This window comes from Lygodium microphyllum, chromosome 12 (assembly GCF_053477565.2).
Source record: "Lygodium microphyllum isolate KBCC chromosome 12, Lygodium_microphyllum_v1.1.10, whole genome shotgun sequence".
Taxonomy (NCBI): Eukaryota; Viridiplantae; Streptophyta; class Polypodiopsida; order Schizaeales; family Lygodiaceae; genus Lygodium; species Lygodium microphyllum.
The window spans coordinates 4,251,494-4,266,025 of NC_141146.1; the positions used below are offsets into that span (position 1 = coordinate 4,251,494).

The window sequence follows — 14,532 nt, forward strand, 5'->3', positions numbered from 1 at the left end:
AAATACACCAAAAAAAGTAAAGACATGACTGCCTAGGAATAACACCATCAAAAACTGTCTGCAACCCCAACCAAACCATCCGATTAAACTTGAGTCTATGGAAATCTTTGTGTGGCCAATCCAACAACCTAGAGAAGACTAAGACTTTTCTTTGTAGTGAATTCGCCTCCTTGCGAATCTCAAGAGGGCACCAAACTCAAAAATGTAAAATCTCTTGCCATTATGCAATCAAATGAGAAAGGAGAAAAGATTGGGTGGTCTTAATTGACCTCGAGGAGTTAAGCACATGCCACCAAGAGGCACGAATAACCGTATTACCATAAGATATATCAATCGTATGAAAATTTTTGCAATGTTTGACCAAGGATGACTCTGTACACATAACACCTGCAAAAGAGCCAACCTCAAGGCTATCATATGCAAATTAACATCCAACAAAGCTGCTCCCCCCATTCGTTTAGACGTAGTCACATGCTGCCACGAAATCCAAATCCGACCCAACCGGTTCCCCTTCTTTTTCCACAACATAAACCTGATAGACTGTAGTTCCAAAAGGGACTTCTTAGTCCAGGGAAGCAATGGCAAAAAGAACGATATCGTATTCATCATCATACTTTGAGCAACTTTCAGTCTGACATGTAAAGGCCCACCTTGAGATTTCGAGTACATGAACCTATCACCAATCCAAGAGACTATCCAATCTAGTAAGGCTCGGGGCGCTACCTCCACACCAATAGAATATCCCAAGTGTCTCGTTATATATCCATTTGGGATCGCAATTCCATGCCAGCCCAAGGCCTACAGATCAATCTCCGTACAAGAGAGAAGTGTAGATTTATGCATATTAATATGAAGACTAGATGCCAAAGCAAAAAGATTCCACGCCACCATTGCCCGATTAACATTAGTGCAATCAACCTTAAGAAACATAAAAGAATCATCTGCCAAAGATTGACCCACAAGTTGAGTACCACTGGGAAGAGTCAAGCCAACTATCTCACCTTGATCAACCAACTTATCCAACAATGAGAGCATCGGGTGAGTGACCAAAGCAAACTCTATCTCTCTCTCTCTCTCTCCTCCTTGATCAACCAACTTATCCAACAATGAGAGCATCGGGTGAGTGACCAAAGCAAACACACACACACACACTCTCTCTCTCTCTCTCTCTCTCTCTCTCTCTCTCTCAAGCTTTGTAATGAACTTATTTTCTGATTCCTCACCAAAGATCAGGACTACTTTTGCAAGCTTTCTTGCAACCTTAATATCTGGAGGCCCAAAGAAGTGCAAAGTTCAATTTTTGGTTTGATAAATCTTCATCTGCAGCCCAAAGAAGTTCAATTTTTGGACAAATGCTACCTAGCCCAAGTGGGCTCGATTCAGATTCTACAATATACGGCCTATCTATTTTCACACTTTTGTAGACAATTTGTGATTGAAACCCTGGAGTGTTGGAGTAGGTAAGAGGTATTATTGATTCACTCTACCTGTAAGTTCAATGATCTCTAAAGCCAAGCCCTTGCAGCCAATATGCAAGGGGCATGCTCAAGGGAGGCATGATTAGGTCTCCCTCCAACTTCCCTTGAAAAGGTCCATAGCTGTTCTACCCATGATCCAATCTAGATCTTCATCAGTTAGACCTATATTCTCCTGGATCAACTCCATCACATTCGTTGAGTTGGCATAGCCACACTCGTTGATTACAAAAGGGAAGTCACTGCACGAAACAAACAGATCACATTTATCAGTCCCTGACTTGTATCCATATTAGTTTCAAAAAGATATACTAACCTGCCCCAAAGTAGCCTTTTAGGGCCAAATGCCACAATCAACTCTTTCACATAAGTCCAGGTGTCCCTGTAAGGATACTGCTCCCTGGAAACTCTAAAGAAAGCACTCACTTTCACATAAACCTGCAATTTTGCAAATTGGTGATGAGAAACGTTGTTTGGCTAAAACCAGCATTCCAAATTATTCACCTCTTTGTCATACACATACTATGCATTCATGCTACTTTCACCATAAGAACTAATATGAATGAGCGATGAGGAATTCCCTGCAAGCTCTGGAAATTAGACTCTAGCAGCCAACACAGCTTACTGATGTTTGAAACATGAGCAGGACCAAGGTACACTGAACAAATATTGAGGTGAGGGCAGGTATCTCGTGAAGGAGTTCAGTGTACATCTTGTAGATTTTGATTGTGGAGAGCTATTTTCATAAGTTCTTGAACAATCTCTCTAAGTCTCTGTTGCCCACATTTGGAGCAAAAGGTACTAGAGCCAAGCCGAGTTGTCATAGTCAAACTCCTCTAAGCCACCATAGAAATAAGGAAATGTTTAAGGGGCAAAAGCTCTCTAATCTCCATGACAATGGCTGCATATTGCCCAGTCAAAATCATGAAATACATCAGATAGCTTGGATTACTTTGACACTAGCAACATGCACATACACCCTTGCACAAGCACAATCAACCCCTATGCAACAGCACCAAAACGTGAGTACAGAGGTGCTAAACCAGCAGTGTGTTGTGGTTCAGTCAACAGTGTGCAGTTCACATCTCCTGCCACACAATTACAAAACCCACGTGGCCTCTCAGATGGTTTGGCATTATAGCCCACCAGACTGATTCACACAACCGTCATATTTGTAATGTACTTAGAGACCCCTTTTCACAGTTCCTTGTACTTAGTATTCTACATCAAGGGAAGTCTCTCTCAGGTATTTTAATAGAATTTGCTTTTCTTGAAAGGAAAAAAGTTCAAGCAGCAGCTAATTTGCACTAAGCCAATAGTTCCAAAACTCATGCGTCTAGAACAACTATCATAGAACTCCAATAACAGATGTACTAGCAGTGCATAGTACCTTGAGTGATGTCATAAAATATCACTGCACAACTTCTAGATCCATAGAGCATCTTTGTGATTAGGAAGTGGAAGGACCCCTGTCTTGAGTATCAGATGTTCTATTGGACTTGAATGAACACTTTCAATGGTAGGCTCTAACTCTGAAAAGCTTCAAGGTAAAGCTACAATATGTCAGGTGAATCTGATAAGTCACCTTCTTCCATCCACTTCACATCCACCAATGGATAATTCCAAATCTCGAATAAAGCAATTTTAGCCTAGCCTTTGTATTAGACCTAAAAACTGGGGTTTGATAGAAACGGCAAGAAGTTGCCACTGTTTTACATCTTTTGACATTCATTGTAACTTCTCCATTGTGGAGTTCTTGAGGATTCTCCTCCCACCATTCATGAGGGTGCATACTCACGACCACCATGCATGAGGTGAGTTTCATGCAATCATGCATTGTATAGCTGCTTCTTTGTTTCCAGCTATGGCTATGTTGTGCCATGAGCATGATGGTAATATGATTTGCTGCTATGGCATGGCTATGGTTTGGTCACATCTTGGTTTCATTTGTCTTGAATATTAAATTTATTTTCAGTTAGAGTTTCCTCCATTTCAAAATATTAACATGATGGCAACTTGAAACTCTATGCTGAACCTTTCTTTCTTCATGTGTCAATATCTATTCTAGAAAAGGACTTCATCAAGCTCTTCAACCTCCAGCTGAACCTCATCAGATATACATCTTGAAGCACCTCACCTCACAATCCTAAAACTCTATTTTGTTTGTTGCATCTAGCCATGGTTGACCCACATTCTTTTTCTCTCAGTTCATATCTGACAAATAACATGGCAGGTCTTAGCAAGCTTTCAGCCTCTTATACATGTGGGGATTAGAGTTGTATGTGAAATTTTGTGAGTTGTACAGATAATGTTGGCTTGCTTAGGTCACACATTTTTCAACCAAAAAACCATAAGTGCCTTACTAAAGTTGATGCTACTTCTCAATTGCCAACACCCCTCTAATCTCAAAATCTTGAAGTCGGTTTGTTATTGTCTAGTTTTTGCTGGGCATGTATTCAAATTCATGCTAAGATTGTCACTCTAATGGCAAAAGCATTCAAAAAGGAAGGGGGAAACCTTCAAATAGATGAAGTCCAACCCAAAAAAAGGAAGAAAAGAAAAAACAGCAGGTATTCACCACCAAAGTTAACCATAGTGTTGAATAGCCACATCTTAGTTCCCAATGATCCATGGAATCTAACTGTCAGTTGTTCTTTCATCTATCACCAGCATGTATAATAGATCGAGCAGAGGGATTCCTGTGTCTCTTAGTATTTCTTGCATCCAGATGCAGCATGACCATACTCATCAATGAGACCAATGTCCTAAAAGCAGGTATCCAGGGAGAGAAAATCTTGAGCAAAACCTTCTTGCCTCTACCAACACTCTTGCAGGATATAGGGCTGACTGATACAGAGAAAGGAAATGTGGAGGTACTTGAGCAACTGTGCCTCTTGCCTCACTGAACCCATGCAGGATATAAGATCAGTAATGCAGAGAGAAGAAAAGTGGAAGCACTTGAAAGCATAAGGCCAATTTATCTCCAAAACATGATGATGCTCAAAAAATTCACTCTTGGCTCTATCAAAATACTGCGGGCTGATATTCTCTTTCATATCTTCACTATCTCAAGCAAGTGTTGGAAGTAGAGGACATGGAACAACAATTTGACCATAGGAAACGGCAAACTCTGACCATGCTGCATGTATACCAGTGTGCATCCATTCATGTAACAATATCAAATCAGGAGTACAAGATACTTACATTTGGATGTTTTGATAATTCTAGAAGGCACTTCCATGCATTTACCTCAGCTTGATTTCTGCACATAAGGGTCCATCAAAAGATATGCTAAAGTTACTATTTCAGCAATGCAGAAGAAACCTTGCTACAACAAGATTAAATCATTATGTGCCCTTTTTTCTTTAGCAATGATTCAGAAAAACATTTTTAGGGTGTAGACCTACACTGGGGGCTTGCAGAATCCAAAATGATCAAGGAGTACTTTAGTCTCTGGAAATTCAGAGCAGAGCTGCTCTATCTCAACAATGTGAAGAAGGAGACCCTGTACACTACCCAATTGTAAGCACAGAAACACCCACTTGCGCATCCATCAGAATTAAGCTGAAAAATTCAAGGTGAGATTTCATCTGTAATACTTTCACCTTAACATACAGAAGAACAGCCTCATCAATCATCTAAGCTGGAAAATTCAAGGTACAATTTCATCTGTGATAATTTCACGTTAATGCTCAGAAGATTAGCCTCGTCACTGATCTCTATGACAAAGACTTCACGTTTACATAAGATGCCAGTGCACAGCATATCACATTCTTAGAGGACAATAAGATGTTAACACTCAACCCTCTCTGCTTTGACAGACAATTGTGACTTTCCCATGACCCATCCCTCTTTTTTACCCAAACCAAGCATGTTTTTCCCCCCACCAAACAAAAAGACATTGCACTACTGAAACAGCTGATGGAATTATACTTGGCAATTTACCAAAACTTGTAGTAGGAAATTTGGTAATGCTAACATGAACCCCTTCAATTAGCTGTGACTAATGACTGTTTGAAGAGCTTTCATGTTTCATGTAGTTGTAAAAGAAACCTAGGGCTCATTTGCACACATTATCATGTGACAAACTTGTGGACTCAAAATTGTACACAGTTCTACCCCCAAGGGCCACACCCATGTTGATGTAAGTTGATGATATGAATAATGGGACACCAGCTCTTGTGGTCGACGCTTGGCCCATTTGGCTGCATGGTTCCCAAGCACAAGGGTAAGCCCACATTATCTCTACAGCTGGAAGGTGATCACAATGTCATTTTCCTTACGCTTATCAATGTGCTTGTATGGCTTGTATCATGTCATGTGTGCAGGATGGATCCCAGCGGAGTATTAAGATTTGACCTGCTTTATAGTACAATCTTAATCAAAGATGTGTCAGCCAAGTCTGCAGTCCCTTATGCATGTTTATGTGGTTGTATGGCTTGTGTCGTGTCGTGTGCAGGATGGATCCCACTGGGACATTACAATTTGCCCTGCTTGATAGTATATTCATACAATTTTAATCAAAGATGTGTCAGCCAAGTCTGGTTACCAACATTATGGGACTAGACAAAGAGAACAAGCCACTCGACCCACAAGAAATCAGCTTGAAAGTTAAGTGCGTGCTAAGAGAAAGAGTTAGTAGATGCTGGTCAGAGGGATCAAAGCAGTAAACTACCCTCATGCCATGCTAGAGGGTGTGAGAACACAAGGGCTAAAAAAGTACATGGAGATGTACGAACACATGACTACGAAATCCTGGGGATGTCTCTTCCTTGTGCTCTTTTTTCTTATGTGGATTTGTACTCTCTTTTATTTTTAGTGATGTTTATTATGAAGGGATTTTGATAGGAATTTTCTCTCTTTCGGAAAAAAAGTTCTGGATGTGTGATAATAAGTTACCTTACAAAGAGGACATTTTGACTTCAGAGAAGTACAAAATGGTACCAATGCTCATTTCAGCTTCACAGATTACAATAGTGATGCTTGTACATAATTAAAACTTACGAACTCTAGTAACCTTACTTGCAAATTTAACAGGCAGTAGTGATGTTTACTGCAACTAACCCAATATAAACTTCAGGGATTGCACCAATTGAACTCCATTCTCATTCCCTTAAATTATCCTAGCAAAATGTAAATGGCAAGTTCTGTTCCGATAGCTTCTATAATGTTCAAGCAATGTAAGAGGCATCCACTTGAAAGATGCAAGAATGTTCCTTGCATGCATAGTCACATTTACGTATGTAAGATAGGTCTGACAGCATGCAATTATAGTTTATACACATTTACTCTGAAATTAGAATACGTATGGCTAATTAACTACATCTGTACCTTCAAAATCAAAGAATAAATACCCATGTCCATTTCAGATAACCCTCCTCTACCAAACCCATGTACATCCCAATACATTGTTAAGGCGTGAATATGGTGAAATACATGTTGAGTCGAAGGAAGAAGGTGGTGACTGCAACACCATTTCCATGACTTGGGGAAATCCTCCCCTTGTGTCCACCTGTCGAAAAGAGCTACTATGGTGTGAAGATCCAGAGGGGTCCTCACGATAACCTCATCAGCATCCTGGAAACAGTCAGATTGCATTTTGAAAACCCACTTTCCCATTCGAATAACTGAGAAGGTTCTTTATGTTGAATAGACTTCTCCCAGCTTCTCTTTATTGGCCTGCAAGATAAGGTACCATTCTGGAGTCTCCAACAGAGGACTGTGGACTAGATAGATCTCGAGCAAATGGTCCCCCACCCCCAAGCCCCCCATCTATTGTTGCTCTGTGCTCAAGACCTAAGATCCACTAATTGGGAGCTGTCAGCCAACTCACCCAAAAGGGGAGTGGAATCCACCGGACAGGTGGGACCTTCCACAGGGCCCATATGAAGAGGTGCTGACTGCTGTGAATAGTTGGTGAGGGACAACTTAAAGATGGGTTCCAGTAGATCATATTAACCAGTGTTTGTTATCATGTTATAGTTGAAAGATAATAGTAATAAATTAAGCCCGTACTGTGACAACTTTGTGAAACGACCTGTCATCTAGCACTGTCATCTATTGTTGTCAGTCTGAACACCTAAACATGGCCTGTTCGGAAAGCAGAGGCAGTTCATTTTGAGCTACTGAAACTCATTTTCCCCATAATTGAAGTCAATGTTCAGTTATGGTAAGCATGCTTGCTCCTAAATCAAAGATGAGTTAGCAAGATGTTGTCACAGATTAAAGTTTGGGTTATACTGACTACTAAGGCTATTACTCTCACAATTAGGTGTTAACGTCTGAACTTGTTCAGATATTAACTTATGGCATGCTTCATTCTTAAGATACATTGAAAGACATGACATGCCATACAAGTCACCAAATAAACATACCCAGCTACATGTTGCTCCACTAACACTATATCAAGTACTCATGATTGCTCTGCTCTGATGCAATGACATCTTGATGAAAAACGCTGAATAGGTTATGCCCTGTGGAGAACATGAATACATACCTAGCTACACGTTGCTCCACTAACACTATTTCAAGTACCCACGATTGCTCTGCTCTGATGCAATGACATCTTGATGAAAAACGCTGAACAGATTATGCCCTGTGGAGAACATGAATACTGAATTTACCTTGAAACACATGAAACCAACTGGTATACCAAGCTTCCCAGCCCTAGCAAAGAGTGCTTTCCCAACTTCATTGGTCATCTGTTCATGACAAATCAAGTCAATGGCTTTCAAATACCCTTTCAATTCACTTTGCATTTCTGAATCCAGGAGTTGTTATGTCATTGTAAGTATATAAGGACTTGTGAGAAATAAGATCAATACCTTCTCATTTGTTGGCCAAAGATAAGGATTAAACCGAACCGCACGATATGCCTCCTAGAACAGTAAATAAATGCAGGACTTTCAATCCCCTTCTAAATCAAACATATACAATGAAAATGTGACACCATCAAACATTTATTTTTATTTAGGTACTACAAGCACCTAGAGAAAGAATCAACTGTACATATTCTGTTGGCAATCAAATATTCAAAATGTACACATTCTGTTGGTAATCAATACTACACTTGTTGAACACTAGAAACAAGGATTTGAAATGATCCATCTAAACGTGAGACACTACTGTTTATTTGAGTTGTGCATTGGTTTGGAATCTTATGCAATTACTAACAGCACTATAACTGTCCAATCAATTTAGACCCTAGATATTACTGCAGCCCAATCTCAACCAAATTCTTTAGATCATTTCTAAGTCATGACAGACGATAGCCTTACTATGTGTAACTACTAACCCATGCACTCAAAATTAAAGCAAGTTCATCTTCTAAGAAGCTTATAGCCTTACCAAAAGTTTAATCTCTGGAGGGTTGGAAAAAAAAACACATATCAGCAAAGCAGTAACAAAGCTTCAAATCATACCAGCACCCAAACTCAGCATTGTAGGTCAAAAAGAAATAAACCTTTGTTACAAGCCGTTCTAATTCGTTCACACCACCACCTCCCTGAGTGGGATCAGCAAGACAGCATCCAACAAACTTGTCTGGGAATCTCTGTAAAACACTGCATCAACAGGTGTTCAACGAGGACTCACAGATCACAATCAATCATTACTCAGTAATATGATACCAGAAATGTTACTATTTAGGGACTAAAATTGTATAGCAAGGTATTATTTAATTCTTGTTCAACCTTGGCAGGATATGTAACTGGAAGAATATTTCAAGCTTATGGCAGCCATTAAAACAGGCAAACCCTATTACTGGCAATAAAACCTATGTAAATAACAAGGCCAAGATAATAAGGCCTAGGCGAGACCATAAGCATTGCCAGCAGGCAGGTATAGTTTGTACACATTGAGGAATAAGTGGCTCAAAGGCCAAAAAAGTTTGGATGATTGCAATAAAACTTGAAGCTGGACTTGTGCCTTCAAAAAGTCCTCAGCAGATCAATGAGAACCTAATGATAGGGAATTTCAGTTCAAGATATGGGTTACCTTGGTAACACTTTGTATATGGTTAGGGTTGCTATGGACAGGATGTGCACTACCAAGAAAGAGAATGAAGAAGTCCCCCCTCTGAACAATCACATCACTCTAGCAATATCCCTACTCCAACTGATGGGAAGACTGACACATGCACAGGGGAATACTGCCAATGAAGAGGTAAAGGGGCTCAAAAGAAGTAGAAGGCTAGATGAAGGCAAAACCCGTACGGAAAGTGGTGGGACTCCAACTGAATGTCCTCTGTGAGTATACAAGCCATCGCAAAAGTGTTGGGTTCAGCAGCATGAGGAGAGAGAGAGAGAGAGAGAAAGAGAGCTAAGGTGGATGCAGCTCCATGAGAGAGAAGAAGAGAGAAAACTCTTGCAAGTACACAACAAGCTGAATAGATTGATGTGATAGATGTTGATGAAAGTACAATGGTTAGAGCCTCATTATATAGACTTAGGGTTTCCCCCAAACCTTTGAACCTTATTAAATGCTGGTATGTGTAAAAGGTGTTCACACCTTTGACATGAGAGAGAGAGAGAGAGAGAGAGAACTCTTGCAAGGACACAACAAGCTGACTAGATTGATGTGATAGATGTTGATGAAAGTACAATGGTTAGAGCCTCATTAATAGGCTTAGGATTTCTCCCAAACCTTTGCTCTTTATTAAAAGTTGGGAGGTGTAAAAGGTGTTTACACCTTTGACACACACACTTACACGCCTAAGGTGTGTTCACAAACGAGCTTGTATAAAACTAAATTAACAAAACCCACTTTGGGTCATGGCTGGCTAAACCCATGACACGAAACACACAAAGAAATAAAAATGGTAAGGACTTACCTCAAGGAGACAATGTCTAATCTCGTACAATGATTCTGAAAAGGAGATACATAAATAAGAGAGGTGCAACATGAGGATGACATGGTCTACCAAGAAGCTCAGGGACTCCAAGGTAAGGCATGGTGCAAGGGTGCACGTGCATGGCTCAAAGGCTAATCAAAAGCCAACATGGCTCAAAGGCACTGGCCACATGACCAATAGCCGAATACATGAGTATAGCTCTCATGATCAACTCAAAGGTCATGCATAAAGTGGTTACAAACCCACCTTGAAACAAAACTCCTAATAGAATCATAAAAGGAAAGTACAAATCTTTTCAAATAAAAACCTGGGCAGAGTACCCCACACAATAAGTAGATGTGTTGGAAAGGCCTTAACGCATGCATTTGCATGGTCAGTGTCTAATTCCAAACACACTATTTATTTACTTATGATTTAATTCAAAACGCATACTCTCTTTTTGTGTAGTATTGATCAATAGTGTGACCAATATTGGCACTTAGTGATTGTTTCTTGGTGTAGAAGATTGCCAATGCTATGTCAACATCTTTGCTATACCTTTCCTAATTCAAAGGGATGGTGACCATCTCCTCATATTTCATCTCTCCAACCACCTTGAGAGCTATCACAATTTGATGGAATGGTGCTTCTCTCATCAAGTTGTTAAGAAGTACATCCTTTTTATTATCATCATCCAAACGACTATTGAGAGTGGTCAATTGTTGGTAAAGAAGACTTAAATGATCAAGATGCTACTTCGGAGTCTTTGAAGGATCATGGACGATACTAAACAATTGCATCTTCAAAAATAATTTGGAATTATTAGTATCTCCTCCAAATGTGACTTGAAGGCCATCCCATACCTCTTTCGCCATTTTTGTGAGATCAAGGTGATGAAGAAGGTTGTCAAAGAGACCAAGCCCAATGATAGCAAGCGCACTCTTGATCTTCTTGAGCCATTCTTGTATGGAATTATGGGTTGCCCCAAACATACTCTAGCTCATTAGTAGATACAACTCTCCATGCATGTTCCCGCATACATATAAGCTGAATTTTTTGTCTTCCAAATGGAGAAACCGACGCCCGATAATTTATCAATGGTGGTGCCCTACCTTGACATCTCAGTGGTAGATGCCATGGAGAGGGCTCAAATTGAAAAGAAAGTCCCAAATTTTGTGATAAAATTTTGAGAATTTTCCACGTGAAAAATTTTTGGGGATAAGATTTGGATAAATTTGAGTGATCTAAATTGAGATTTGATGGTTGATCAAAAAAACCCAAATTGTACTCGAAAAAATTGTGAATTCTCAACTTAAAAATCCAAATTTTCAATTTCATGCAAATAACCCCTCGATTTTTTTTCTTTGAGGGTTAAGGTTTGAGAAAAACTTATTACTTCCACAATGTATGGTTGAATATGCTAGAACTTGACGTGGCCTACAGGTGTCAAGGTAGCCAAGGCAAGCAGCAATTGTGATATGGATTAGCCACAAGCGTGAGTCACAATATGTCAACATGTCAAGCACCACCACAATTGAGAAGGCGACAATTGATTCCGTTGTTGGAGAACAAGGCGAATACTGTAGTGGAAGACTTGGACACGCAAAAACTGTTGAGAAACCCTTCACCCACAGTTTGCATTTTTGCGTTTAGGGTTTCCAACCCCAAAAAGGGGCACTATCCTAGACTGACTTTGCCTATTTATAGGCCACACTCTCATTCATTCCTCACGGCTGATTCATTCAGTCTGTCACCTCTTCTCTCCATCCTCTCCACTACCCTCACACCCCTTCACGAGGACATTAAGGTTCGTGGTTTGGGCTGTCTTCATCATCTTCCTTGTGCTATGGCACTCTTGTTCCCTTGTATCACATTCACTCCATGATTTAGATCTTCATCATTCCATTCATCAAAGTTTCTTCTCTCTTCTCTTCTCTTCTCAGTGTTTGCTGAGTTCACTCCGTGTTCCTCCCCGCAAACCCTACTTTCTCGCTGGTAGGTTGTCTTTTGACATGGTATCAGAGCTGGATCTGCTCAAACAGTGGCAAATATCCTCCACTCCAATGAGGGCAAAGACTGGTGGGAGAGTTCCGCATCCACTTCTCTTCTTCTTCCGCTGCATCAACACTCTGAGTGGTAGTTGCTCCCTCTTGCATTTGTTGTTTTCCAACCTGCGTTCAGGACTCCTGCTGCCGCCTCCACCTCCTCTACTGTTGCGTTTTATATGCCGCGTTTTACTACAGTGTTCCACTACGGCATTTTACTCCGGCGTTCTATTGCCACGTTCTACTGCAACGTTTTACTGTCGTGTTTTACTACGGCGTTCTACTACAACATTTTATTGCGGTGTTCTACTGCTACGTTTTATTGCCGCGTTCTATTGCAACGTTCTACTACAGCATTCTATTGCTACGTTTTGTTACTTCGCCCACATCATCAAGCATCATCCTCTCCAGTCTCCTCACACGCTGGTGATCAATGTTTGGTGTTTCTCTCACTCCGACTGGTGGTCACAACACTTGGAATCCGATATCCTTTTTCTCCCTCCTACCCTCCATTCTCTAGTTTGCCACACCGGTACCATGGCATCTCCACCGACAGATTGCCCTTCTACTAGGTGCTACTACTATGGCACGAATGGTCATCCCACCGAAGACTGTCGACGACGACCTTTGCTCCCCACCCCTCCGGAGTATATGCATCTTCCACCAGGCACTCCTTGTGCCACCTCTCCTTTCTGGGCCAGGTATCGTTCTACATCGGCTATCGGAGTATTATGCTCAAGACAATAAGCCACAACCAACATGCACTAAGTCCTTTCGAGCACACGGAGGCTCTAAGACCTTACCAAACGATAAGCCCTCCTAGAGACCACCCCACTGCACAGAGCTTCCCCCACCCACTTCCAGGTACAGTGGCTTCCCCGGCCCACATCTCCTCCACAGTCCACTCTTCTGAGAGCCCATGATTGTTCCCCACTCTTGCTCGTCTTGAGCCTCCTTCCCCGTCCTCTTCCACTCAAGTTCAAGAGGCCACTTCTGGGTGCTTTCTGGGTTCTTCTTCTTCCAAGCCCCAGATACCTTCTTCGACACGTCCAACGGCACTTCATCATCAAATGCTTCGCAATCCGTGAGCCATGAGTGGTTGGATTCCCTTTCTCTCTCAGATTGGGATTCAGAGGGGGATTTTCTTATTTTGCCCTCAAAGGGGACTTCTAGTTCTTCTTCGGCTTCAGAGGGGGCTCCTACTTCTACTCCTTCCGATTCAAAGAGGGACCCTATGTGCCATGAAGTTCTTCACACACTACCACCTTTAACTTTCGAGGAGTCACTCTCCTTTGAGCAGTCATTTCCTCTCCTCATACCCAAGATCTAGAGGATCTACTTAGATCAAGGCCCTTGGATCTTCATCAGCGACTTGGTGGCTAGGCATTCGTATTCCTTCCAACATGGAGTCACGGAGCTAGTGGCTTCTCTCCCGAGGTTGAGTTTTGGGTTCTGTAGCTCATCCAGTCTCCTGACTATCTTCAAAGGTCTCCTTTCAAGTGGTATTTTTAGATTTCAAGGTGGATCTTCTTCAACCCTTGGTCAACATGGAGCCACCTCCTAAGATCGAGTACTGGCATATCCTTATGGTTCTCGGCACCACCCAAAGTCCGATATTCCTCCTATGCATTGAATGTTTTCATCATCTTTGTACTAGGGCGCTTGGGCAAGTGAACAATTTCTCCACAAGGGACACTGTCCAAGTGGCACTTGCTGCATGAGCATTCTTCAACATGTAGCATTGCATCTCCACCTCACTCTTATCTTGTTCTCCTTTTTGGAAGCAAATTCATAATGCAAATAACCAAGCAAAGCTCAAGACATATACATCAAAACATCTAAAAAGCGCAAACATCACAAATACATCCTAGAGCATAAGAGTCAATTTCGAAAGAAAATTTGGAATGCAAAAGGGCAAGCAAAGCTCAAGACACACAATCAAAAATATACTTCCACTAGAAGAAAATTTGAAATGCAAGTAAGCAAAAAAAGCTCAAGACATATACATCAAAATATCTCGGAAGCCCAAGCACATCACAAATATATCCTGGAACATAAGTGTACAATGAAGCTTCAATATCCGTAAGTAAGTAAGCATGGAAGCTCAAAGAAACTAATCAAAGCCCTGAGAGGGGGTGTTAAGAAACCCTTCACCCGCAGTTTGCATTTTTGCATTTCTGAG

The 14,532-nt window shown here is 41.1% G+C and overlaps 1 protein-coding gene across 1 annotated transcript in view; it reads right to left on the reverse strand.

Annotated features, from left to right (window-relative positions):
* Positions 1–1,197: 1,197 nt before the first annotated feature.
* Positions 1,198–14,532, reverse strand: part of LOC148027408 (catalytic/ hydrolase) — a 41,610-nt gene continuing 28,275 nt past the window's right edge. Inside the window, exons 5-11 of the mRNA XM_087689088.1 lie at positions 8,938–9,037; positions 8,300–8,353; positions 8,099–8,176; positions 4,883–4,980; positions 4,680–4,737; positions 1,792–1,913; positions 1,198–1,717 (exon numbers count right to left, since the gene is read on the reverse strand). Coding sequence (XP_087545214.1) covers positions 1,561–1,717; positions 1,792–1,913; positions 4,680–4,737; positions 4,883–4,980; positions 8,099–8,176; positions 8,300–8,353; positions 8,938–9,037 — 667 coding nt within the window. The 3' untranslated portion in view covers positions 1,198–1,560. The remainder of the gene's footprint in view (positions 1,718–1,791; positions 1,914–4,679; positions 4,738–4,882; positions 4,981–8,098; positions 8,177–8,299; positions 8,354–8,937; positions 9,038–14,532) is intronic.